General features: G+C 33.7%; 1 protein-coding gene across 3 annotated transcripts in view; it reads right to left on the bottom strand.

Annotated features, from left to right (window-relative positions):
• Nucleotides 1-25,893, bottom strand: part of ANKRD17 (ankyrin repeat domain 17) — a 154,892-nt gene that overhangs the window by 34,813 nt on the left and 94,186 nt on the right. The window contains exons 12-22 of one of the 3 annotated variants that reach the window (XM_008693327.2): nucleotides 24,661-24,788; nucleotides 24,263-24,406; nucleotides 23,751-23,853; nucleotides 21,510-22,265; nucleotides 17,031-17,179; nucleotides 8,628-8,739; nucleotides 8,330-8,475; nucleotides 3,973-4,115; nucleotides 3,195-3,408; nucleotides 2,525-2,700; nucleotides 1,232-1,394 (exon numbers count right to left, since the gene is read on the bottom strand). In XM_008693327.2, coding sequence (XP_008691549.2) covers nucleotides 1,232-1,394; nucleotides 2,525-2,700; nucleotides 3,195-3,408; nucleotides 3,973-4,115; nucleotides 8,330-8,475; nucleotides 8,628-8,739; nucleotides 17,031-17,179; nucleotides 21,510-22,265; nucleotides 23,751-23,853; nucleotides 24,263-24,406; nucleotides 24,661-24,788 — 2,234 coding nt within the window. The remainder of the gene's footprint in view (nucleotides 1-1,231; nucleotides 1,395-2,524; nucleotides 2,701-3,194; nucleotides 3,409-3,972; nucleotides 4,116-8,329; nucleotides 8,476-8,627; nucleotides 8,740-17,030; nucleotides 17,180-21,509; nucleotides 22,266-23,750; nucleotides 23,854-24,262; nucleotides 24,407-24,660; nucleotides 24,789-25,893) is intronic. The other 2 variants (XM_040625426.1, XM_040625427.1) reach the window with 2 other exon arrangements.

Here is a 25,893-nt window from a genome sequence, read left to right as displayed (position 1 = left end):
TCGGAAGAGTTTCTGCAGAAGAGAAGATTTAAACTATACCCAAAGAATGAAGAACTCTGGGAATGAGGAAGGACATGAGTATTTCTGAGATGAGAACAAAAGTGATGTGAGAGACAGCAACAATGAAAAGACCAAGCAAGGAGAAGACTCTCCACATCAGGGACTCATAGTGGGAGATGAGCTTGAAGAGCACTAGGATTTATGGTGGCTTTGAATAACAAACTAAGACTGGATTTCAAAGGATGACAAAAAAGGAAAAGGTTCTAGAAGAGGATACTAACATAGTGGAGAGATTAGGAAGATTAACTTGATAACAATATGTTAGCTTGCTTGGAGAAGAGGTGGATAGTCAATGATAAAGCATAAATTTGACTGGTGGGGAAAAAAACATAGAGTCAGTGTCTAGGTAGTCTAGAATACCTAGGGAAAAGGTGGTATAAAGCACAGGAGCCAGAGAGAATTATAAGAGATAAAGGAGAGAAATGACTTCCTACAATTATACATTAAAAATTTGCAATACAACAAATAATTTGCAATCTATCAAGGGATTTTTACCTACCTGTCTCAAAATGACAAAACTCAAAATTATAAACCCTAAAATAGTTAATCCAGTTTTCTCAGTAACAAATTAAAACTGCATTTAAGAGACCAACCAAATCATTAAATGAAATTACTCATACACAGCTCTGTGCTATGCATTATAAGAAGAGAAACAAAGTTTCTCTCTCACAAAATTTATTTTTACTTCTTAATGTAGTTCGTTCAATTTTCAGTCATTTCAAAATACTGGTAGCTGGGTTTTCATTACTTAATTCTCTTATTCTTAGTAATTAGAGCAAATGATTATAAAAAAATCAATTTAATTTCTCCCTGCTGTGCTAATACAAGAAAACATTCATCCATAAGTAATTAGTTACTCTTAACTGGATTTACATTTTGACAGATTAAGTCTGCAAGTAGATTTTGAAAAATACTACTTACAACAACTTTTTACAAGTTTACTTAGCTTTATTTATCAATATCAATATTTATGGTTTTTCTGGGATACCTCTACCTACCTTTCAAGTGTTGCCATCAACACTGAAACACATCAGTGTTTATTTGCACATTATTTTACCGGTTTCATCACTACTGTTAAATCCTAAAATGAGAGTCTTTAGTAATCACTAAACTATACACCTTCTAGCCTAAGTGAAAAACATTTAAGTGAATGAGGATGAAAGACTTCTACCTTCCTAAATGCTGCCATAAGAGGAGTTATCTTGCGGTTGTCTGCTGCATCCACATCTGCACCTGCTTGCACCAGTAACTGAACCACATCAAGATGTCCACCATTTGCTGCTAGCCACAATGGAGTGTTCCCCTTCTTATTACGTACATCAATGTGAGCTCCCCTAAATGAATGACACAGATGTCATTGTTTAAAATAAGATGGAATAACAGATATAACAAAATCAACTATAAACTTATGAAAAATATGCTATGAAAGTGAAGGACTATTTATAATACTGAAGGACTAAAATATATTTTTCTCTCAAAATTACAAAGCATTTCTAATCATCAGATTTGTCATCAAATTAAAAAATAATCACATACTAATAATTGCTTTTCTTATTTTAAAAATAATGACAGCATAATTCTGAGTTTCAATCCTGAGAAAAGGTGAATTTTATTTAGTAAAAAATAAAAGTACATCCTGGTAATAGCATATTCAATACATTAAATAAACAGTATGCAAGAAACACAAACAGTATCCTACAAGGCACTCGTATCTATTTCGGATTACTTATATTCACGTATTTGTATTATGTGGCTTCGGAAAAGAAGGAATCTAAAAATAACATGCAGGTTTAGCACACAGTGGGCATCATGGTAAGACTCAAGGTGAATAACAGGTGATAGGAGCCACTACTAAATACTACTATTTAGGACACCATGCAAATGTCTTTAAGACTGTTAAAGCAGGAAATCCAATTAAGCAGACAAGCATCTCTGGAAGACTGGCAGGCAACCTCTAAGTGACTGAAAGCAGGAATTCTCCTGGATTCTGTCTGATACCTTGAACAGATCCACAACTGTCACTTAAAAGCCCTAACTGTTATTTAACCAAACAAAACAAACAAAAAACAAGAAAATCAACAATAAACCTTAGATTGCTGTTAGACATTTAAGATTTCAAGTGACACTTCTTTTTCGAAAACTCAAACCGTGTGGGAGATGTGAATATGGATGACAACAGCTGGATGTTCAACTAGTTTATTATAGTGCTTTAAAAGTGTATACACACCCAAGAAAGGAAGAAAAGAGTATTTTTAGGTTGCACTGAAATAAATCAGACAACGTAGCATAGCTCTGGATAGGTGGGAAATAACAGAAATAGGTTTAAAAAATAAAACAAACCATGCACTTGTAGTTTATAGAGGAAGTAATCACATTTGATTTTTCAACAGTACAATATGACCAGAGAGAACAGTAATCACTAGTAACACCACAATCATGTATGAAAAATATGGTAACATCATACCTGCCAATGAGAAGCTCACAGAATTTATAATGCCCTTTATCTGCTGCTATGGTTAAAGCTGTATCTCTCGAAGAGGGCACTGGAGGGGCATTAACATCAGCACCTTTATCCAAAAGAACTCGGCCCACCTCTGCATATCCACCAGAGGCAGCTTCCATTAGTGGTGTGAGGCCAGTCTAGGTTTAGTGAAAATAACAACAACAACACATAAGAGACTGCAAAGAGCTAAAATGTTTCCAGAACAATCTGGGGAGCAACATGATATAGTTGTTGCAAAGATTCACAACTAAATTTCAGCACTGACACCACTAGCCTGAGTTACAGTGTGATCTACTGAATGATATTCTATGTAATGCCAATTTATTGTGAAAAAAAAACTGTGTAAGATGCAAGCACTTGGCATATAACTGGTGCTAATAAATGTTTCCTCTCTTCTCTTTCATAATAGTACATATTTTCTAGCTGATAACCCTAATACCACTATTACTTATAAAAATTTATTGTTGAGGTATTTTCAAGAGTGAGTGCTTGAGTACACAGAATGATTTCTAATTAAATATATGTAAAATATGTTACTAGAAAATACTAAAATTATAATTAGCATAATGCTACTGAACACCTTAAATACTGAAGCAATAAATCCATGTATAAATCTCAGATTTTATCTTACCTTAGCTCTGTGTTCCACATTTGCTTTTCTATCAAGCAGAAGACTAACCACTTCAGTTCTTCCTTGGAAGCAGGCTAAGGTAAGGGCAGTGTTCCGATTGGTTTCTATTTGAGCATTTATGTCAGAGCCCATGTCTAACAGGAGCTTAACAGCAGCTGTGTGGCCATTCATAGCTGCTAACATCAGAGGAGAAATGCCCAATTTGCTACCAGTTCTGGGGGTGGAGGTATGGGGAGAACAAAGGAAAAGAATATAAATTTTAATGTCCCAGAAAAATTAGACGAATTCTATAGAATTCTATTTCAGGATTTATTTAAGATTCTTTGTTTTACAGGATTATTTAAAATAATAATTTTTCTCAGCCCTAGTAAGTCTATGAGATACTACCAAGACTCCATTAGAAATCTTTTACCACCTTAGACCTAGAATACTTTCTGTATCCCATTTAACATAATGACCTGAGCCGAAAAGTGATTATTAAATTATTAAGTTATTATTAAGATGGATTTTCTACCCTAAAGCATATACTTATTTAATAAGATCTCTTAAGAAAACTGTGTCTACTTTTAGTACCATTAGAAATAGAGTGAGGTTTTTTCAACTTTATAGCAATAGTTTTAAATACTTAAATAAAATCAATCTTAAAAATCTCCAACAATTCAGATTCTAAATTTGTAATGAAATCATTTCCTAAATATGGCATTAAAAATACAAGTGTTCTACAAATAGCTTTATCGTAACACTCTTAAGGGGCTTATAGAGAGAGAATAAAACTTGCCTAGAATTAATCTCAGCTCCTGCATTTAGTAGTATTTTGATAATGTTCACATAGCCACCAGAAGCAGCCAGGCTTAGAGGTGTGTAATCAGAAACATTCCTGTGCTCTTTGTTTGCCCCTCGAGCTAACAATAGCTCCACCACCTGAAAAGAAGAGAGAAAAAGCTGCGTTTTCTTCTTATGGTGAAACAATTTGCAAGGTGTGCATTTCTTTTTTTTTTTTAAGATTTTATTTATTTATTTGACAGAGACAGAGACAGCCAGCGAGAAAGGGAACACAAGCAGGGGGAGTGGGAGAGGAAGAAGCAGGCTCCCAGCGGAGGAGACTGACGTGGGGCTCGATCCCAGAATGCCGGGATCACGCCCTGAGCCAAAGGCAGATGCTTAACGACTGAGCCACCCAGGCGCCCTGCAAGGTGTGCATATCTGATTTCTTTATTTTTCTGATGTATCGTAGAAGAAAAAAAGACAAAAGTCCTTTTTTAATCCTTTGCACAAAATCGCCTCAAAAGATAGCAAGAGGTCTTAGAAACAACAGAAAGCTAGCTTCTCAATTAAAATCCATCTTGGAATTTGTTAAAATGACAGTGTTCATGCAAGGTCTGGATCTCAGTGTGTTGCTGTGCAATCTATTTTAGAAATTACTATTTGTTACTCTATCACATAGTGGTAAAATAAAATAAGATTTTTTCATTTATATATGTATACGTCTTTATGGTATTTCTTTAAGATTTAAAAAAATCTTTTCGTAATCTCGACAGCCAACATGGGGCTTGAACTTAACCCTGAGATCAAGAGTCTCATGCTCTACCTACTGAGCCAGCCAGGTGCCCCTCTTTAAAATATTTTTTTTAATTTATAATATAAAAAAAAATTTATAATCAATAACTAAATGTTTAAAATCTTGGAATAAAGCTAATGCTTATTTTTTCCCAACATTTTATTACGAAAATTTTTAAACATACAGAAAAGTTTAATAAATTTTCGTATACTCACTACCTAGATTCTACCATTAATAATCTACTACACTTACTTTACCACATCTATTTGTCCATTTTTTACTGTATTTCATTTCAAAGTAAATTGTAGACAGCTACAATTTTCCTAAATACATCAGCATATGTATCATGTAGAATATTACTTGTTTTCAAATTTTGGGGGTAAAATTTGTAACTTACAGCAAATGCTCAAAATTTAAGTGTACATTTATTGACTACCTACAAATGCATAAAGCTAATGTAATTTAAATTCCTGTTACTTACTCATGCCCTGTTCCCAGTCAATCCCACCTATAGACTAGTTTTATCTTAGTATCTTAGATCTTCATATAGATGAAATCACAGTGTTTGGGAGTCATTTCTGTGTATTGCGTAGCATTCCGTTATATCAATATACTACAGTTTATTCTCCTACAGATGAACACCTTTGCAGTCTCTAGTCTTTGGCAATTTTGAATAAAGTTGCTATTCTTTCAGAAATACATTTTCACTGCTCACGGGTTCTACCCAGTAGTAGCATTTCTGGATGTATGTTTAGTTTTCTAAGAAATTGCCGACCTTTTCCGAAAGCAGTTGTACCATTTACACTCCCACAAATAATAAGCGAGGACTGGTTGTTCCACACCCTTGGCGAGATTGGTATTGCCAGTCTTTATCACTTTAGCCATTGTAGTTGGGTGTATGGTGGTAACCCACTGGGGTCTTAATTTGCATTCCCTGATAGCTAAAAAATATTTACCATTTATTGAAATACTTATTGGCATATTTTGTCCATTATACCATTTAATGCACAGGTACTAGTATTTTCACCTTCATTTTACAAATGAGGCAGAGAAAGTTAAAGATTATCCAAGATCACAGATCTTACCTTGTTCTTAGTACTAGTAAAATATCCTAAAATACTAACTGGGAAATAACAAATAAATGTTAATGAACAGTGCTTTGTTTTAACATATAAGCTGAAACTTTACTCATTTGAATAAAGTTATGACCAATTTTAGATTATGACTTCTGTCCATCACTTTTTTGCTTTTAGAGCCAGTTAACACTAGGTGGTTTATGTGACAAGATTATAAAACCAAGACCAAAAAAATGGTATTACGCTGTTTTACTTAACAGACAGTCCCTTAAGCAAGAAAGTAAAAAACCCTAATCAAATTTCTAAAGTTATTAATTCCATTATGCAAAGATAACTGACCTTAGTTATCTCTCAAAGGGAATGGTCTATTCCTAGAACAATAAACACTCAATATAAATTAGTTTGTGACTTTATAGTAAAATGAGTCTCCACTGTTTAATTACTTCAAAATACTTAACTGTTCCAATGACACCAGATCAAAGCAACAGAGCGTTATATGCAAAATTATTACCCTAAAAGACTTCTGTATCTATTATAACCTCATTTGTTACGTTTCAGTAAGAATATATAAAGATTATAGTTATGTTATAGGCTTTAATATTACTTTGAAAGGAAGGAAATCAACTGATTTCTTTTTAATTCAACATTGAAAAATTTCTTATCATATAAAACAAGAATTATTTCAAGCTATATACTGACTGAAAACTTCAGTTAAATCAAAATTTTACTTTCATTATATTCCCAAACAGAAGCATTTACATTTCCAACCTAGTTTTTCAATTTAATGTTATTACTAATTGTATAAAGTTCTGTCATAACATTTCAATTTGAGATTAATGGGGATCACTACATTTTCTGATGTGTATCAAATCAAGCAGCTTATTTTTTACTATCTTACTTCCTAACATTGGGTTAAAATTCTTTTAATATACCAATCACCTCTACTGTGAAATACGGGGAGGAAAAAATGATACAAATGTATTCACATTATCAACCAGAAGGTTGATAGTTGACACAGGTTCTTTGTTGTCTCATACAGAACATCTGTAGAAACAAGTGCATCTAATTGTCCACAGATATAATTATCTACTCCAAATATAAAGCAGCAAAAATTATACATTTAAAAATTATAAACTGGCCAAAGCAAAAATTTTATGAAAAACAAAAACAACTGTATTATCACTTAGCTCCACTTCTTTTTAATCCACAAGATAAAGGATCACTAACCTTATCCTTCTATCCGTGTACCATTTTATCAGATTTTCTATCCTTTCTGTGCAAAAATTATTCTATCTCTTAAAGAATTGTTATCTTCTAGTTTACTAAAAACTCTAGTGGGTTTATCTGATTAGAGTTCAATATAACCTGATGTGATACGATAGGCAAAGGGCGGGGGGCAGTTAAAGATACACAAATAGGGAGGTAATAATCTACCACTTCACTGGCCAGAATAATTTTAGACATAATATTTTAGGAGGGATATGGACATAATGGGTAGAACAGCCAGGTGAGGGATTTGGAAGAGGTATCTTCAAGCTAACAATCAAAAGAACAGGACACACTTCAAATAGACTATAGGTAACTGGCAGATACAGACTCAAATATCTGTAGATACAAGAGGGTATAAACCTCTTTCCGTTAATTCAAAAAACAGAATAAAGAATAGTGGGGAAACTTAGGGAAGGCATAACTCAGGCCTGATAAACAGGAAAACTTTGTAACAGGATGGTGGAAAAAAAAGTAAAACATTTTTTAGCTGAATAAGAAACTGACCTGCATGATTTAGGGTACTTCTTAAATCTAAGATTTAACAACTCCCTAATTGAGAAGTTGTCAGTCGATAGAGACAGCACAACCAGCTAAATCAAAATCCTTACAACTGGATTTAAAAAACGGATTTAAAAAATTAGGGTGTCCAGCTGATCATTAAATGCCAGAAGACAAACATGGGTATAAAGCTATAACTTTTTGGGTCTACATTTGATCATACCAGCTGTTCTACCCTACCTAAAAAATGAAAAGGTCATATAATCTTATCTGAGAATCTTTCTTCCAGAGTTGAGAAGGAGTGGAGAAAAATGAAAAGAACAACTGAAAACTGAATGCTCTTAATTCCCTACTAATCTTATACATAGAGAGGAACAGAGGCTGAGCTTAGTACCTTTCATGCCAAGTACTCTGGGATAGGAAAAGATGAGTGAACATAGGCCCTGCTTACCAGGAGTTTACTGATTCAATTTGGAATGGCTTAATCACTCCCTTAGCCTGAATGCAACACAAAGGAATTCCCACGGTACTACTTTTAGATGAACATAATAATAAACATGACTTTTCAGACATGATGGCTTATGCTAACACAATACTTGAAATTATTGCCTAATATTAGCAAAAGGGCAGTTATTATGATACAGATGTCAATCCATTATTCCCATCAAATCACATAAGTTAAAATATATATTTGCTAAACAGATGGACAAATATTACACTGGGGAAAATGTTACCTCCTGTCTTCCCCCAGAACAAGCCAAAGATAGAGGTGTGTCCTTGGTCCTTTCTGACTGGGCTTCAATGTCTGCACCATTGTCCAGCAATATTTCCACAACACCAACATGACCAGCTGTGGCAGCCAAGATAAGTGGAGTAAAACCTGGAAAAAAAAAATGATCTTCTCACTACATACTAAGCAAAAAAACAACACTGCTTTTCATTATATCTAACTATCACAACAGGGCTGGAAGTAGTATTTCTTCACAGAACACAAATATTCCAGAAAAAAAAATTAACAAAAGTAAGCCCTACCTTTCTTGTCTCGGTGCTCAATACTAGCTCCTCTCTCTAGCAGTGTTTGTACCAGTTCCTCATGACCACCAGCACAGGCCAGTGTTAGCGCCGTATCATGATTACTTTCAGTCTATAAAAAATTAATTTTTTGATTAGCTTAATTTTAAAATAACATCAATTATATAATATATACTTATACCAAATACAGATATAGATGTACCATCTACTGTATCGAACATTTGGATATTAAGTTGTTTTTTTCCATCAGTGGCTAACTTGTGATTTTGTGAAGGCTGTAACATTTGAACTTTATGGACAATTCTTAAGCATGAAGGGAAAAAAAGTATGATTTTCAACCATAAGCTATTTACAACTACATGATTAAAAGAAATGGTGTTGGACTCACTTTTGCTTCTAGCCATTAATGGAGTAGCACAGAAAAGATTTGTCTTCCTATCTCAAACAACTGAAAAGAAAAGGACGAACTATTTGAAACGATGGTGTTTAGACAGGCAGTGCATGGCAATGATCTCTGAGGAAAGAAATGCTTAAACTCAACTTATTGCCTGGAGAGTTTTAAGTCGGCAGTGCAGAGAGGGCACGCAAATACAGCCTGGCAATCTCCCTGAGTTGAGAAGACAGAGTTTGGACGAGTCATGATGGCCAGACTTCACGGGGCAGACTACTGGAGAGGAAAGCACAACAGAGTACTCTAGATATCTATAGAGGGTCTTTGGCTGAGTCTTTCAGCTGAGTTCTGATCAGCACATGTGCGTGAGGAAAATTATGAGAGGCCAAGGAAAGACCATCAGAAGGCATAACAACACCCAGTGCTTACACAGGCCAGCAATAGTTTGGTTCCCGCCAGCCAGAGTAGAAAGACCTCAAAACACACAGATTACCAAGTAAAATCCTCAGCAGTGGGGCCAAATTAGCTGTTCTGGGCCCACCTAACAAAGCTGAAAAGCAAGCCTTGATATGAAAAAAGGCTTCTAAAGTAACTTAACTGCAGTTGAGAACAAAGCCCAAAATACTTAAAGAACAACAACAAAGAAAAATACGTAATATACAGAGTATTTTGAAAGACAAAGACTATCATAATTGACACATGACACTTTATATATGATTTACTTCTGACTTCTGCTAATGATAGTGGCCAATACTCGATTTACTGGCCGTACTCTATTGTAGTTTAAAATGCTTATTTTGTGAACAAAGACCTCGTACTTTTAGTACTCTAAACTTGTGCTATCGAAAAAAGGTAACTAGTAGCAATATGTGGTTATTGTACTAGAAATATAGCTTGTGTGACTGAAAAACTATTTTTAAATTTTGTTTTAATTAATTTCAATTTAAAAACATACTCATTTGGTTATTTGAGAATTTTTTAGTATGGAGCAATTTGAGAAAATACATCTACTTTCTTAATTGTACATTTAATCAAATCTAAATGAAGTCCAACTTGAGATAGAGGGTAACAAACGATCCTGGATTTGCCTCGGATTGAGGGGGTTTCTGGCATGAAGGACTTTTGGTGCTAAAATCAGGAAAGTCCCAGGAAAACTAGGATGATGTGATCACTCTAAGCTGTAAGTATAACATATAGACTGAATTTTGAAGACTTTTAGTATGAAATAAAAATGTAAAATATCTCAGTAGTTTTTTGGTATTATTGATTACATGTTTAAACAATATTATGGATACAGGATGCTAAATAAAATATATTCTTATAATGCATTTCACCTATTTTGTTTTGCTTTTTTTTAATGTGGTTACTAGAAAATTTTAAATTTCATGTGTCTTGCATTATTTTTCTATTGCACAACACTGTTCTAAGCTACTTTCCCTCATTTTTACATATGCATCTCTATTACAATATTTATCACCAATCTTCCTTATGCTAATATTAGTATGTGTCTACCACTCTCACAAAACTATAAATTCCTGGAAGGTAATGAACATGTCTTATTCATGTTTGCATTCTCCACCTGTAAGTGATGCTTTGCTCAGGAAACAATAAATGATAGTTAAGGCTACATATATGAAATATATTTACTGTGTTTACATATTTATGTAATATTTATTATATTTATGTAATAAATACAAAAAGGAAAGGCATTTTCTCCCAGAAGGTCAATAACTCTAAAAACCAAACTCCATTATAAAAAATGAGTAACAAGAGACAAAAGGCAAAATTGATAGAGTCAAGAAATAAGAAAAAGCCTACTAGTCAGTGATGAAGAGGGAGACCGCAAAAGCTGCTCTGCAGAAGAGGCTGGCAGAGAGCAGAGCTACTGACTGCAGAGATCAGGGATGGCCACAAGGGAGAGATGCACCAACTACAACAATGAAGAAGGACATGAATACTTAAATGAGTGACAGATCTGACTGTGTAATAGTATTTGATCTTCATTTCAGATTTGTAAGGAGGAATTATTATGTTTGATTTCAGAAAAAAAGAGACAAAGGCTTAGAGAAATAATCCTCCAGTGGTCATACAAGCTAATAACTGGTAAGGATTGGCTTAAAAAAACCTAGGAGATCTTAGATCACAAAATACTGCTTTTCCCATTACATCATAAAGCAGTCCTAAGGCACAGTTAACTGAGGTCAATACAATGTTAAAAGTCTATCTACCCTATGTGCTTTCTATGTTAGTTACAATTAGAAAGTCAACTTTATGATGAAGAGTCCACTTTATGATGAAGTTTATTAGGTTTCCCGAAGTCTTCTGGGGGTTAAAGAGTAATTTAGGAAAGCAGTGCCAATCTTAAATAGAGAATGAAGAGACAAAATTTGAAAAAGATAAGCATGGAAGATTTTAGTGGATTAGTAAAATATTGGGTTTTTCCCCCCACATTATAAAACATCAGTTTGACTGACATTTATTAAGCACCTTTTATGTTCAAAGTACTCTGCTAGGTACTCCAGGGTTGACAAATAGAAGTAAATACAGTCTCTGTTCACTAGGAGCTTAGTGATTACGACACAGGGCAAATTTAGGCTCAAACTATGAGAGAAATATAAACACAGTATTATGAGAGTTGAATGAAAAAATATTTAAAACTAAGAAAAGAGGGCTTGTCAAATTCCCTGGGGAACTTAAGAGTGGGTAACTTCATTAACTAATACCTTATGATAATCTTCTAAAGACAATAATGAAAAAATTTAAAGATTCTGAAGTAAGGTTTCCACCTTCCTAATAAACACCTGCACAATCCCCAAATGGTAAGAAACACCATCCTAATTTGCAATACATCAAGAAACAAATTAACTGAAGCAGAAGTCTAGGTTAAAGTAATGACTAACATGATATAGAATAAAAAAAATGTGTTTTGAATATTACTAATCAAGGAAGTAATGATAACAGTATAGGTGATGGCTTTCTGAATGGCAATGTATCACTAAAGTCACATTATGTTATACTCGTTAAAAAGTCACATACGTTGTCAATATCTATAACTAAGAGAAACCTGAAAGGGAGACCAATGCCCAGAGGTTTGTTAAGAGCTCATTCAGGTTTACATTCTAAAGAAAATTTTTGTTTAGCCCACGATACCATAAAATATACCATTTTGTATGTGACAGATGTTGTTATGATGATTCTAGCTTATAAAAACTGCTAAAATTATATTCAATGTAAAAGTATTCTGTAAACTGACACGACCATTCAATTCTGTGAGACTGAAAAATAAGAAGGAATCATAAGACAGATGCAATATTAATGGAAAAAGCAACTTTTAATGAGCTGGAATGAAGGTGAAAAAACATACCTGAACTGTCTGTAAAAAAAGGGGGGGGGGAAGTGGACCTATTAATTACACCTAAGTAATTAATTCACTTGGAAAATCATTAGGACTTCAAGGGCTAACCTTTTTTTAGACCTCCGTAACCTCCATAATTCTAGATATCTCATTCTCTAAACAGGTCAGAGGTCACACGTAAGATACAAAAAAGATAAATAAAAAAATAAAAAGGATAGCATTTAGAGAGAATGAGAATAACAAGAATATTCAGTAAAATAGTAAATAACCTGCTTAAAACCTCACATAAACAATCAGAATGCACGCATTTAAAGTAGAATGCTTTAATGGCAGCATATTACGTATCACCATTAACTAATTTTTCCTGGTCTCTTCAATTTTTCTCGTTAAAATATTGTGATTAAACTGTTCTCTGTATTGCAAAACCAACAAGAAAAGAAAAAAATATCCAAATGATATTTATACCATTAAAGGCAAAACATAATTTTATATACTTTATAATTTCAGTCTTGACATCTATGTCAAATTTAATGCCTACCCCCTTTAAAAAATATTCATGTTATTTATAAAAATGGTATATGTTATTTATTTATATGTTATTTATTAAAAACTTGAAAAAAGGCAAAATTGCATAAGGCAGTATTTATTTTTCTCTTTTTTGAAATGTACTAGAGCCAGTTATTGCAAGTTCACGGAAAGCCTTTAGAAGTTTGTGAATAAAAATGACAAGAAGTTCGGAAACACATGAAAAACATGTGATAAGAAAAAGGGAGGGAATGGGAATGCAAGTTTTATACCCATTAACAGAAAAACTGGTACTTTCTCACTTCCAGTGGCTGTTAGAGTCATCAAAATCTCACACAAAATACAGAAAATATTTAACTCACCAGCATTCACCTCTAACCTTCAGCAAGTTTTACTGTTTCATATAAAACCAACGGTTCTTAGAAATCTCTAAATGATTACTAATTTCTATATGTAGAATACCCAGATATAAGTTTCTTATACCATTTCAGCAAAATAAATATTAGAGCTATGCTATTAAAAGATACAGTAAAACAGCCTCAAATAATTCCTTCAAATTATCATTTATTGACGTTTCCTAAAAGAAGCTGTGATAACGGTATAATAATGGCATAATATAATATATAATATAAATGTATTAAAAATATCCAGACAAGGGGCACGTGGCTAACTCAGTCAGTAGAACATACAACTCCTGATATCAGGGTCGTGAGTTCAAGCCCCACATTGGGTGTAGAGCTTACTTAAAAAAAAAAACAAAGAAACAAAAGAAAACATAATGGATAAAAAAAAAAAACAAAAAAAAACATCGGGACAAACTTGAGTCAATAAAACCGTTACATGAAAGGTAGAGAACCTGTGGCACATATGTGCACACTGAAGGTAATTTCTAGTTATATTACATTAAGATTTGAGGAACTTTATTAAGAATACAAACTCTCATCTTCAGCATTCTTCAAGTTCCAGAAATTAAACATGATTTCTACTAATCCTTGTAAAATGTTAGTTTCTGCATATAATGAAGTTTAAAGTATGACCATTTTAAGAATCATTAGCATTTTTAAAAAGAGACATACACTGAGGGTTTAAAAAAATTAACACTTCCTTTGTTCTTCTTTAAATTAAGATTTGATATAAATATGCCAAGGAAACATGCTGAAAAGCTGCAAAGATGAAAGCCACATGATTCTTTGCCATTTGGGTGGTAGATCTATTTTCTATAATCTGATTTACCAGGATAACATAATTAAAATCAGGATTCACACCTAAGATAAAAATTGAAAAACAGGTAGCATAGTGCAGTGCTTAAGAGCACAAATTCTAGAGCCAGAATGCTAGGGTGGTTTAAAAGCTGGCTCCACCATGAATTACCAATTGGGCAAATAGTTAGTATCTGTAAGTCTCACTTTCCTCACCTGTAAAATGGGAATAATAACAGTACCTACACTTCATGAGGTTGTTATAAAGTTAAAGAAGTTAGTATCTCCAAAAGTGTTAAGACGGTATATGTTAAGGTTTGTTAAATAAACAAATAAAAGATCCAAATATTAGATAAAGTTTCATCTTTCTAAACAGTGGAAGAGTCTTGGTATGAATTTATCGTATCTGGCACGGTACTATCACACATAAACCAAAATACCTATTAAGAAAAATCTCATGGAAGTTTTATTTTAGAATCAAGAAAAAACTTCAGATGAACTGAGTACAAAAGGATCTTTATTTTTACTGCTTAAAATGCCTGCCTGGTATCATAAAAACTAGTAAAATTTAAAAACATCAAAAATTAAAGAAAAAATAATGAACAATGATTTCTGGTTTATTTGGTATTACGTTTTCCAAAGAAGGAGCTTTCTAAACTCCATGACAAATACTATAACTCATGATAGGCTAACCAAACTGAAAAACCTCGATATTTTGCCAGTTTTTTAATAAAAAAACAAACAAACAAACCCTCAATATAGAGACCAGATAAGAAGGAACAGATATTTAAGGAGAACACAGTCAAATCTTTTTACATAAGCATGTCAACTACAATTGAAATGTAAGTTTTGTTTTGTTTTGTTAGATTTTATTTATTCATTTGAGAGAGACAGAGAGAGCACAAGCAGGAGGAGGAGCAGGGGGAGAGGGAGTAGCAGGCTCCCCGCTGAGTTAGGAGCCTGATGCAGGGCTCCGTCCCAGGACCTGGATCATGACCTGAGCCGAAGGCAGACGCTAACCATCTGAGCCAGCCAGGCACCCCAAATGTAAGTTTTTTTTGAAATTAAAAAAACATTTAAAAATATGTATATGTTTCTTAAAAATTAATTTATAATAGAGCAATGGCTGGTTGAGTAGTATAGTCCAGTAAAATTTCACCATCACTGTAAGAATTTCAAATTCAATAAAATCATGAGAGGAACTTTGTGACTATTTTATTCAAAAGCATTTTTTAAAAATCCTTTTATATTTTGGTGAAGTTTTTAGTTTTGCTTATGGTTCAATTCTTGATTCCATAAAAACTAAAAAATGTATCTCTCCTTAAAACATAATAGCCAGAGGTTACAATGTAACAGCCTCAGAGCAAAAAAGACTAGAGGAAAATAAGGCAGATTCAATACCAAGTTCAACACAGTTCTATAATGCTATATCTTTAATTAATTGATTAATTTATTTATTTATTTGAGGTGGGGAGAGAGAGAGAAAGTGTGAGCAGGAGGTGCAGAGGGAGAGGGAAAGAGAGAACCCTAAGCAGGCTCCGTGCCCAGTGCAGAGCCCCACATGGGGCTCGATCCCACAACCCTGAGATCAAGAGTCGGATGCTCAATCAACTGAGCCACCCAGGCACCCCTATAATACTATAGAATTATTAAATATAAATCATTGTGGTTTATCAAATGAATACTTGATAATTTTTTAAAAGGCTATAGAGTATAGTAGTTAAGGAGGGGTGCCTGTGAAATCAGACCCACTTAAGTTTGACTCTCAACCCTCACTTTTTAGCTAAATGAGGTGATCTTGAGCAAAATGTTTAATCTCTCTCTTCACCTTGGTTTCTTCATCAGGGAAATGGGTATTTAAAAGTAGCTACTTCATATAAGTGGTTTGAAGATTAGACAATGCCTTAAAATCGCCCCTGACAATTTTAAGTGCTCAAAAAAAAAGTTAGCACATATAACACAATGAACATTTGGAAACCAAGTAAGAATAGAAGCAAAATTTCTTTTTCTTTCACAATATTACCAAGAAACATTTTAACGAAAAAGAAGCTTTATTTTCATAGGTTAAGGGCACATGGTCTTATTAACAGGTCTCTCTCTCTCTCTCTCTCTCTCTCACACACACACACACACACACACACACACACACACAAAACCCTTCCTGAAATTCAGGTTTATAAAGAACTGATCATTTACTAAATAAAAAGTTTTATCATGTACACTGCCACCTTCACCTATGTCACCCCTCCCCACCCCCAGAAATTAATCAAAATACAAAACTAAACGGCAAACATTTCTCCATCCCAAATAAGGCCATATACCCTTTACCTTGTTCAGCAGTCTTCTAAACTAAGCCTCTTAACATTTCTTCAGGACAAAACACCAGCTATCCTCCCCTTCCAACTTCACTCTGCCCTGAGATTACATGGTAAACTAATTTTTTTAAAACTGGGTTTTTTGTTTTATTTTGACTTTGTGCTGCAGACATAGACACACAGATTCACTACATGTTTCAGTCAGCAAGATCAGAACTTTCCAGGATAATACAAATGAAACGGAGTATATATGATACATAAATGGAAGAATCTTTTATGTGTAATCCATTATGAATTAGAAGCATATCTTCTAATTCAAGATTAGAAGAAAACAGAAACTAATCTTAAATAAGGTATTTCTTTTAACATCCTCTTCCAAAGTTAAAAAAAAAAAAAAGTTACTTGATGACCATGGAAACCAGATCCTCACATAATTATCAATAATAATCTGAATTTGGTATTTAACTTTTTAAAGTGTGGATTCTAATTTATTCATAAATGTGGCTCAGATCTCTGCCTGGAGACAAAGCAGTCTAAAATGATTTAAATCACTGATTAATGTTTTTACTGATGGTATGATTTTAGTTAAAAACCATCCCTCCAGAATTTGGAGCTTACCTGTGCATCAATATCAATGGCAGGGTAGATAGGAAGCATGGCTGAAGGAGAGATGATAGGACTTGGAGTTGGAGTCTGAGGTTGGGAAATGGAAGCAGCGATACTGTGAGTAGGAGTGTTTGACATTGCAGATGCTCTTCCACTGACTGCTGTTGAACAAAATGACTGCACTTAATAAGGATGAAACATTGTTAGGTAACAGTAAGAAATAATTATTAGAAAATATTTAAAGACTTCTTAAAACAAAATGTCTATAGATAGACTGCCTGCCATAGCACTAACAACTCATTTTTCTGATTATTTTATTTCTGACTTTGGGTAACAGTCTAAAAATAGAAAGTATATTGAGAATAACCCATTTTCTAAATAATAATCCATCTGAAAATAAAATGCCCCTCTTACAGTATATAACCATAAAACCTCAATTCAAAAGAACCCTGAAAACAAAAATATTCTTATGAATTAAAACTGAATATAAATGCAAATGGATAGTTGTCCATTATATCTTCTTAATCAGAAAAGGAATAAAAGGTAAAATAATCAAGTTCAGAGGGAGAAATATATGAGTTTTAACCTGCCACTTTTACACCTCATATTCTAATGAAAGTAATTTCACTGTTTGGGGTGAACTTCACTCTCGAATCATTTAAAACACTCCCTACTCTTTCACTAACTGCAGACAAGGGGATGACAATATTCTGAACGGTAGCCCTTTACTATGACAGCATAATAAAATATAAAATTTGATCCTCACACAGAACTATAGTTTCTCACATGTACAATTATTCTGAGGGGGTAAATATGCCCACCAATCAATCCAGCAATCACACTGACTTATGAGGACAAAATTAAAAGATTAAGGTAGAAATAAATGTATGCACGCAATCAACCTTCAAATATAGATTACTGTTAGTTCTAAGTATAATTTTGCCTTGATATTATTTTAACAAAAATATGCAAATTAAGAAGGGGCTACTTAGGTCAGTACTTGAGGTGAGAGAACTCCGAAGGTGGTGGCAACTGAGGGTATTTTATTACCTCATGGATTCACTTCTGGAGTTGGTATGTGAACATCAATGCTTCCCCCAACTCCCTATTAAACATGCTATAGCACTGAGGTCTGGGCATTAATCTTTGAATGGTCAACAGTAGTGTGGATGTGTGTTACCAACATACTTATCACTACATCAGACAGAAAACAATCATGATTCACAACTGGATCTGAAACCAGGCAAAAGAGGTTATGATCCTGCCAAGAATAAAACTGAAATTGACCTTATTTAACAATTATAAACATGATTGTCAAGTAAGAAATCTATTTTACATGAAATCCTTAGTTTAGGCACAAACATACACTATATACATTATAGCAACACACATTCTATAATTATACATTTTAAGTCCACTTAAAAGCTAAAGGAAAAACAAAGAAGGAAACAAAACAAAACAAAACACTGTTTGAATCCTTAGGGATCCAGATTAATAGGAAAGGGCATATGCTAATATATTAAATTGATCATCTAATGACCTTGATATTATTATTCCATATAGTTTTGTATGTTAAGAAAAAAATCAAGATAATTTAAATGTACATATTCTAGATATAAATTTCAAAACCATATAAAATCTATGGCTCTTAAAATAGATTCCATAATCTCCTCTGATTGGATTGATTTTTACAAATGAAAACGCTAAATACCAAAATTAGCTTAAATAGAATGAACACCAATCTGTCTAAAGAACTGATTTTAATTTCATGATACTAAACAAAAAGTCTAAGCTTTATTGTTAAATGACTATATTGTTATTTACATTTTAATTGGAGTAAGTTCTTTTAAAGAACATACGAAAATGAGTTTTCTTATTTTGGTCAAATTGTTTGTTCTTATCATTTCATCTAAAAGGAGATAGGAAAAACCAGTTCCCTCATTTCATTTCCTTTGGAGTACTTATGAAATTGATTTACTAAAATGAAGTAACTGCCTGTTACTCATCCATTCCCTATAGCGAAAAAGTAACAACTTGTAAATACGCAGGGATCTGAAGGAACTCTGATACAGATCTTTACATGTGGTACTTCATTTTAGGGTGAGATTTTAGAGAAGGAGAACCAGATGCTCTAGAAAAGTTTTACATTAGGTAAGGAAAGAAGGAGCTTGAGAGCACAGCAAAGGCAAGGTGTTAAGACTGATTAAACACAGAACTGATTTTGCTATGGTAGGTACAGAGAACAGGGAGACAGAAGATTTGGGCCAGCCAAGTACTATAGAAAGAGACTGAACCTTACAAGAGCAGTCTAATAAATGGGAGCTAAAGAAAAAAGAACAGGTTATGCTGCAGTGGGAAGGAAGACTGAGCCTAAAGAGGTTACAAAATATCAAGAAACCCAAAGAAAGAAATGGAAATGATCATTAGTGGACCTAAAGAACAAGTACTAACACAGAAATTCTTTCACAAAAAGTGGTGGAAGTAAGTGCATGAGATTATATGTGTGTTTATGCATGTACACATGCATGATGACAGGGATGGACTGCAGGTAAGTGGCTGGATGTTTTTAATCCTGTTCTTCCTTCTGGTCATCTCTCCTCTCTCCATTAAATGGGCATAATAAAGGGGTAAAAGTATTTTTATAATGAGAAGTATTTGTCATAGTTCCTAAAAAGTTGTGTGCTTTTGAAATTCTTGTATATGAGAACACCTGGAACACATAGGCAGAATTTAATTGTTTTTGTCTGGTAAACCAATCAACAGAAAAACTACTTTACAAATCTCCGGTAATTCTGATCAGCATAAAAACTGTACAACTGGCAAATCAACATTGATAAGTATGCCCAAGAACATCATGTAAATTCGAATACATATCAAAAAAATTTTAAGTATTCATTGGTAGGAATGTCCAGTCTTCATTTAATTGGATAAATAACACTTAAGTCTATACATTTTTTGGTAGTCCAACTGACATAAGAGAAAGAATACCATTATGACCTAAACTAATGGCCATGTAAGTAATAGCAAATTTGGGACTTTTGGCTACTGTGCTCCAATTTTCATAATATACTAATGTTGGGAATTAATTGGGAATTAATTGGGAATATATTTTAACCAGCTAATGGTGATTAACAGTAATTCTCAAATATATAGAAAAGTTTTATATTTATCAATATAAGAATCCTTACAGTTCTTACTAATGAATAATAGCATTTTTTCCAAGGTAGGTAGTTATTACACCCTCTAAGATTAGCAGAGACCTTCATTCCACATAATACTGCTGGGGTGATACTAAAAAAGAACTGGGAAATTTAAGAGCAATTTGTTAAGTATAAAATCTGTCTCATTAGCTGGTGTCTTAGTTTCTGAATGTTAGCTAAATATCTCAACACTATACAATTATTCTTTTATTCTTTTAAAAGATGAAAGACAAATTATATATAATTTCATCATAATATGTAACGCTGCCACAACAGTTTCAAAATTAGAAAAACTCAATCATCTTTAAGTACAGACCAAAGAATAAAAAAAGGGGGAGATGGCAGATAAAAACTACCAAATGTCAACAATTTACTACCTTTGTTTTTCCCTTTTCCTTCCTTTTCAAATTTTCTTTTTTATCTTTTTCTTAAACAAAGAAAATTATCCTTAGTATAGCATTCTTATGGTTTATAATCCTATAAAATCTCATTCTGCTACTTTGTTACAGAACTCATGAAACGTAAGTACCAAAAATTAGAATCATTAAAACAACCTTCTAAAATATTTCCTCTTGCCAATGAAACTAATTATAATGGAATAAAATTTCTTTGGCTACACATTTAAAGATATATCATTTATGATACTGTCAGGGGACCATACCTTCTCATAGTACAATTAGAAAGAGACTACACATTAACATTCACAGGGGATAAAACCACTGACATACAATATAATCAAACCCTATTTGGTTTGGTACTTTATTATTGTTGTAAAGGTGTTTAAATTTTGTTTGTTTTGTTTTGTTTTTAAATATCCATCAGGTTTGAAGTCTGATCCATTAGGATATAAAGTATTTCTGTTCACAAATAAGCTTCCTGATGTGTCCTACTAGTTTTGCACTTCAACTTCTATCAATTTCCCAGTTTATTGGTGTGAATACAGAAGCACAAAAGCCAAAATTCAATCTTAGTATTCTGAACTTAAAGAGAAAAAAATAAAAACAAAAACAAAAACTCAAACATCAACCCCACTACTGAAAAAAAAACCTAGATTCCCAGCCTACCCAGCTAAGCCAAAAAGTTTCAGTCACTTGTATTGCATGAGCTAATCTTTAATTCGACCTGCATCCGTCTGAGAACTTCTGAGATTGAACTAATATTTCTAAGGATATACATGGGTCAAGAGTCCAAAAATAGTTCTCATGTTGGGTAACGGCAAAAAATTCTGGCACACTCTTACTCGCCTTAAGCATATCATATTTGATACCTGCTCATAACAATATAAACCCACCTGCCATGATGTCATCCAGCGTGTCATTGAGGGTCTGAGCAGGGCTGGCTACCATTAACCCTTGTTGTGTTTCTGTCAGAATTCCTTGCCCCAGCCCTGCCAACTGTGCTTGGCCCAGTACTGGCTGTCCAACTATCACTCCTTGCAGTTCTGTAAGATTTGCGATGGACCCTGGAGGCAAGGGACCTGCCGCCAGAGGCAAAGCTTGAGGCATGGCCAGAGGCTGGATTGGTGCAAAACCCATCTGAGCAGCAGTCTGCTGGGGTTCATCTTTAAGCAAAACGGGATCCACTTGCTGTAACCGTGCATAGTCTCCCTCGGAAAGCTGTTCTCCAACCCCAACAGGAGTTAGTAGTCCCAGATGTTGGCAAGACTGCTGCTGCTGTTGCTGCTGAAGTTGAATTCTTTGAGCTTTAACCTCTAGATACTGCTTTTTTAGCTGCTGCTGAGTTTTCAGTTGTAACTCTCGTTCTACTTTCTGTAGTTCCTCCAAAATCTTTTGTTTCTTCTGAATTTGTTCCTCCCTTGTTTTGTTCAGCTCCTCGATCTTCTCCTTGGTAAGTTGGTCAGCGTGAGCCAGTTCCAAGGACTGCAGCTGTGCATTCTTTTCTATGGCTTCTTTTATCCTCTGTTCCAGTTCTGTTAACTTTCCCTGAGCCTCTTCTACAATGCTCTCTGGAGACTGATTGGTGATGTAACCCTGTACATCCTGGCTGTTTGCTGGCAAATGGCTGCTGGACTTTTGTTTAGAAGCAGCTGTGTGAAAAAGAAACCCCCTCAGAAGTGCACATGAATGGCATCCTCATTACAGAGTTACTGTTGGGAGGTTTAGTGCCAACAGTTATGCACCAAGTTATCATATCCATAGAAGGTGAAAATGCACTGTTAAGGAGTTTAAAAACAAATCCACCTTCTTTATCATAAATATAGAATGTATGTATTTTATGTGCATAGAGTAATCTTTGGGAAATTAATTTTAAAAATATCACATGGCTAAACTTAGACAATAGAGGGCTGCTGGTCTGTGATATCGAAGTGGTGCAATTAAAGTAAAATCTAATAAGGCTATGTGTAGACACTTCATCTGGTCATAAAGATGTAAAAACTTATCATAAGAACAGAAAAATAATGCTAGATTATTAAGATGTAGGGAAAACTTAGACCTCTAAGTCAAGGTTTTTCCACATTTGATAGTCTATGCCTTTTAAACACACACACATACACACAAAGAGTACCCAAACCACTGAGATGTACCAGGAAATTTAAATCCAACTAAAATTTGTCTTTGTTGGGGGCCTACCATCTTCAAGACTGATAAAGGCAAGATATAAATTCACATATTCACACAGCTACCTGGCCAGTAGAGAATTGGGATTCAGTTTCCCTGGAAGAAAAGATGCTGGACTACGCCATCCACTGTATCTTCTGACAGCCAGGTGAATAAACAGATCTGGCTATGGGTATAGCAATCAGTTGTTTGCTACACCAACTGAAAAAGGTGCCAAGGCTCTAAATTGGTAGTAGTGACTGTAAAGAGCTGGTGGAAATACTAAGTATTCTTGTTGGTAAAATAATATAGGTAGCCAAAAACCAAATATTAAGACTGCATTGGTTCTTCAGGTGAAACTTTTTAAAAAGAAAAACTGTTTCAAACTGGTAGCTGTAATATTTTGGGACATAACTTAAGAACATGCATGGTATAACATCCACAAGTCAAATATGGACCTCAGAATATTCTAGAGAAACAAACAAGCATATCTGAAGTAACTTTCAATTATTGGTTGAGAAAAGGTAGCCCAGATGTAAAATCTATATTAAACCAGTTATTCTAAAATATATTTTAATTTTAATCTAAATCGTTAAGCCTTATATCACTACAGAAATTTAAGTAATTTACAAAAATGTCATCCAACTATACCCAGGCCTAATATTTTAACATGAATAGAAATGACCAGTTATTAGAGGAAATCGTGGATAATCAGAACTGCATCAAAGATGAGCATCTGAATTTCTCCTGCTAATACTGATAATTCTGGCATAAATTAGTGCTATTAACTATCTTCTCTCCCAATAACATGCCTTATTCATCAGTAAAAAAAAAAAAAAAAAAAAAAAATCTTTATGTCAACTTAGTAAAACTTCACTTTTTGTGGAAAAATAATCATAAATGGATTTTTTTGGTAATCTTATCATTTTTACTCAGATAACATGTAAAAGACAGTCTTCAGAAGTATAACTGACCTTTATTCCTGATGGGAAGAGTAGTGGCAACGTTGGCAGGTGGTTTGTCAGGCTCCTGAGGTGGGACAACCATGGGCAGTGCTTGAACTGGTACACGAGGAGCCTAAGACAAAGGAAACTGATTATATTTCTGCTTTTCCTACACACTCCATTAAATAATAGGCTTTAAATTGAGAATAAGCTACAAAGACTTCTTCAAAATATTTGTAACATGGTATTAATCTCAGACATTGACATATTTACTTAAAATATGTTGGCACCAAATTATTTTCTGTAACATTTTTTTAATGGACTTTGAATTCCAATGGTTATTCTGGCCATAGTAAGAAAGTAAAGCAAAATCACATCAATCTACAATCTGTTATACCAGATTATATCATTAACCATTTTAACTACATAGCTATAAAAAGAACTACATATTATAACAAAAAATAGTCAAATCTAGTTTAAACTGAAACTGTGAGCCAAAGAGGGATAAAGAAGATATAAAATGCTTTAGTTTTGAATCTTACCCTATTTAAATCGTGGGAAGGGGGGGTTAACTGAGTGACATCTGGTGGAGGGGCGGAAAGCAAGTTATTAGGATAGTCCAAAAGATAGCAAACAACACTTGTATGACCACCTTTCGCTGCTTCTATCAACATAGTTGAGCCATCCTAAGAGTGGACATGGAAGGAGAAAAGATATGTAAAAAAATAAGTTAATTTACAGAATCATTAAAGCAGATAAAGCCAACAGGCCCCAGACATATTCAAATCTTTGGTTAGGAAAGAGCACTTTCCTCTAATAAAACAGAAAAAAATGAATATGTTTAAAATGCCATTATAAATGGAACTGGTAGATGATATCTTGTAATGTTCAAGAGGAAGAATTAATTCACAATGCTACCCAAAACATTTGAGTTACCTACTTTTAAACGATGAGTAGGATCTGCCCCATGAGCCAAAAGTAGTTCTACCACTGCCAGATGACCCCCTGCACAAGCCAGGGACAGTACAGTGTGGTCATTATTAGCTGTGGTTCTATTCACATTAGCTCCTAAAACAGACAAGACATGGAAAATCATGTTAGTAGACTGTAATTTCTTAAGTTATGGTAAATTTCAAAATCATAAAGAGTAGAGAGAATAGCATAATGAAAATCCACATGCCTCTTACCAGCCTCAGTGATTATAAACACACAATCTCATTTCACATAAACCCTTATCAATTCTCCTCTCCCATCTTGAATTACTCCAAAAAAAATTCCAGACAAATATGACATCATTTCACCCATAAATATTTCAGTGCACTGACAGAAGATAAGGCTAAATGTATGTATTACTCCTAATGTAATCACTGTTCTAAAAAGTAAAGCACAAAATTTTATCTACACGTTAAGTTTTTCCATAAAAAAAAAAAAAAGATTAAAAACCAATAAAAATAAATCACACTGGGCTAACTACTTAGAAAATTAACAAGGAACAGAAAATAGTAGTACTATCATTTCTTTCACGGGGAAATACCTAAGAATGAAAATGGGTATACTGTGCCCTCAATATGAATTCATCTCTGATTTAAACCATTGTGTTAGGCAATGTGGGAAATGGAAATAAAATAGCAGGAAGAAAATGGAATCAGATTCATCGAAATTGATTGGAGAAGAGAGAGGATAGTGATTATGTAAATAATTCCATTCTTGAGAATACTATGGCATAAACATACATCACAAGTAAGTGTTCAAATTGCCTAAAATAATTTCACCAGTAAGTTATTTCTGATTTATTTTCTTTTCCTATGAACAATTACAAACGAGATTTCTTTAGTATTTATGCTAAGGAGGAAATAGTATATATTGCCTTTTTAATTATACATGGCTTGCACAGCCTTTCTTTTATGAATGTTGAATCAAAAGTAAAATCTTTCATCTTCTGTACTAAGAGTATGATGAAATCTACATAAAAACTGTTTCACATTGAGCTTAGGTAGTGAACACTTAAAAATAAATGAAATAATAAGATGCTACTTTCGTTATTTAAAATGGTTTTTGATATTCAAAGTAGCATTACTGACCATAGATGAAAATCCTCCATGCATTTTGGCATTTTCGTCACATTTCAATGTTGAATATTTTTTTGTGTTATGACCATATTTCTCTATATTTT

This window comes from Ursus maritimus, unplaced genomic scaffold, assembly GCF_017311325.1.
Source record: "Ursus maritimus isolate PB19 unplaced genomic scaffold, ASM1731132v1 scaffold_8, whole genome shotgun sequence".
NCBI lineage: Eukaryota > Metazoa > Chordata > Mammalia > Carnivora > Ursidae > Ursus > Ursus maritimus.
This window is presented reverse-complemented; position numbering and strand designations above follow the sequence as displayed.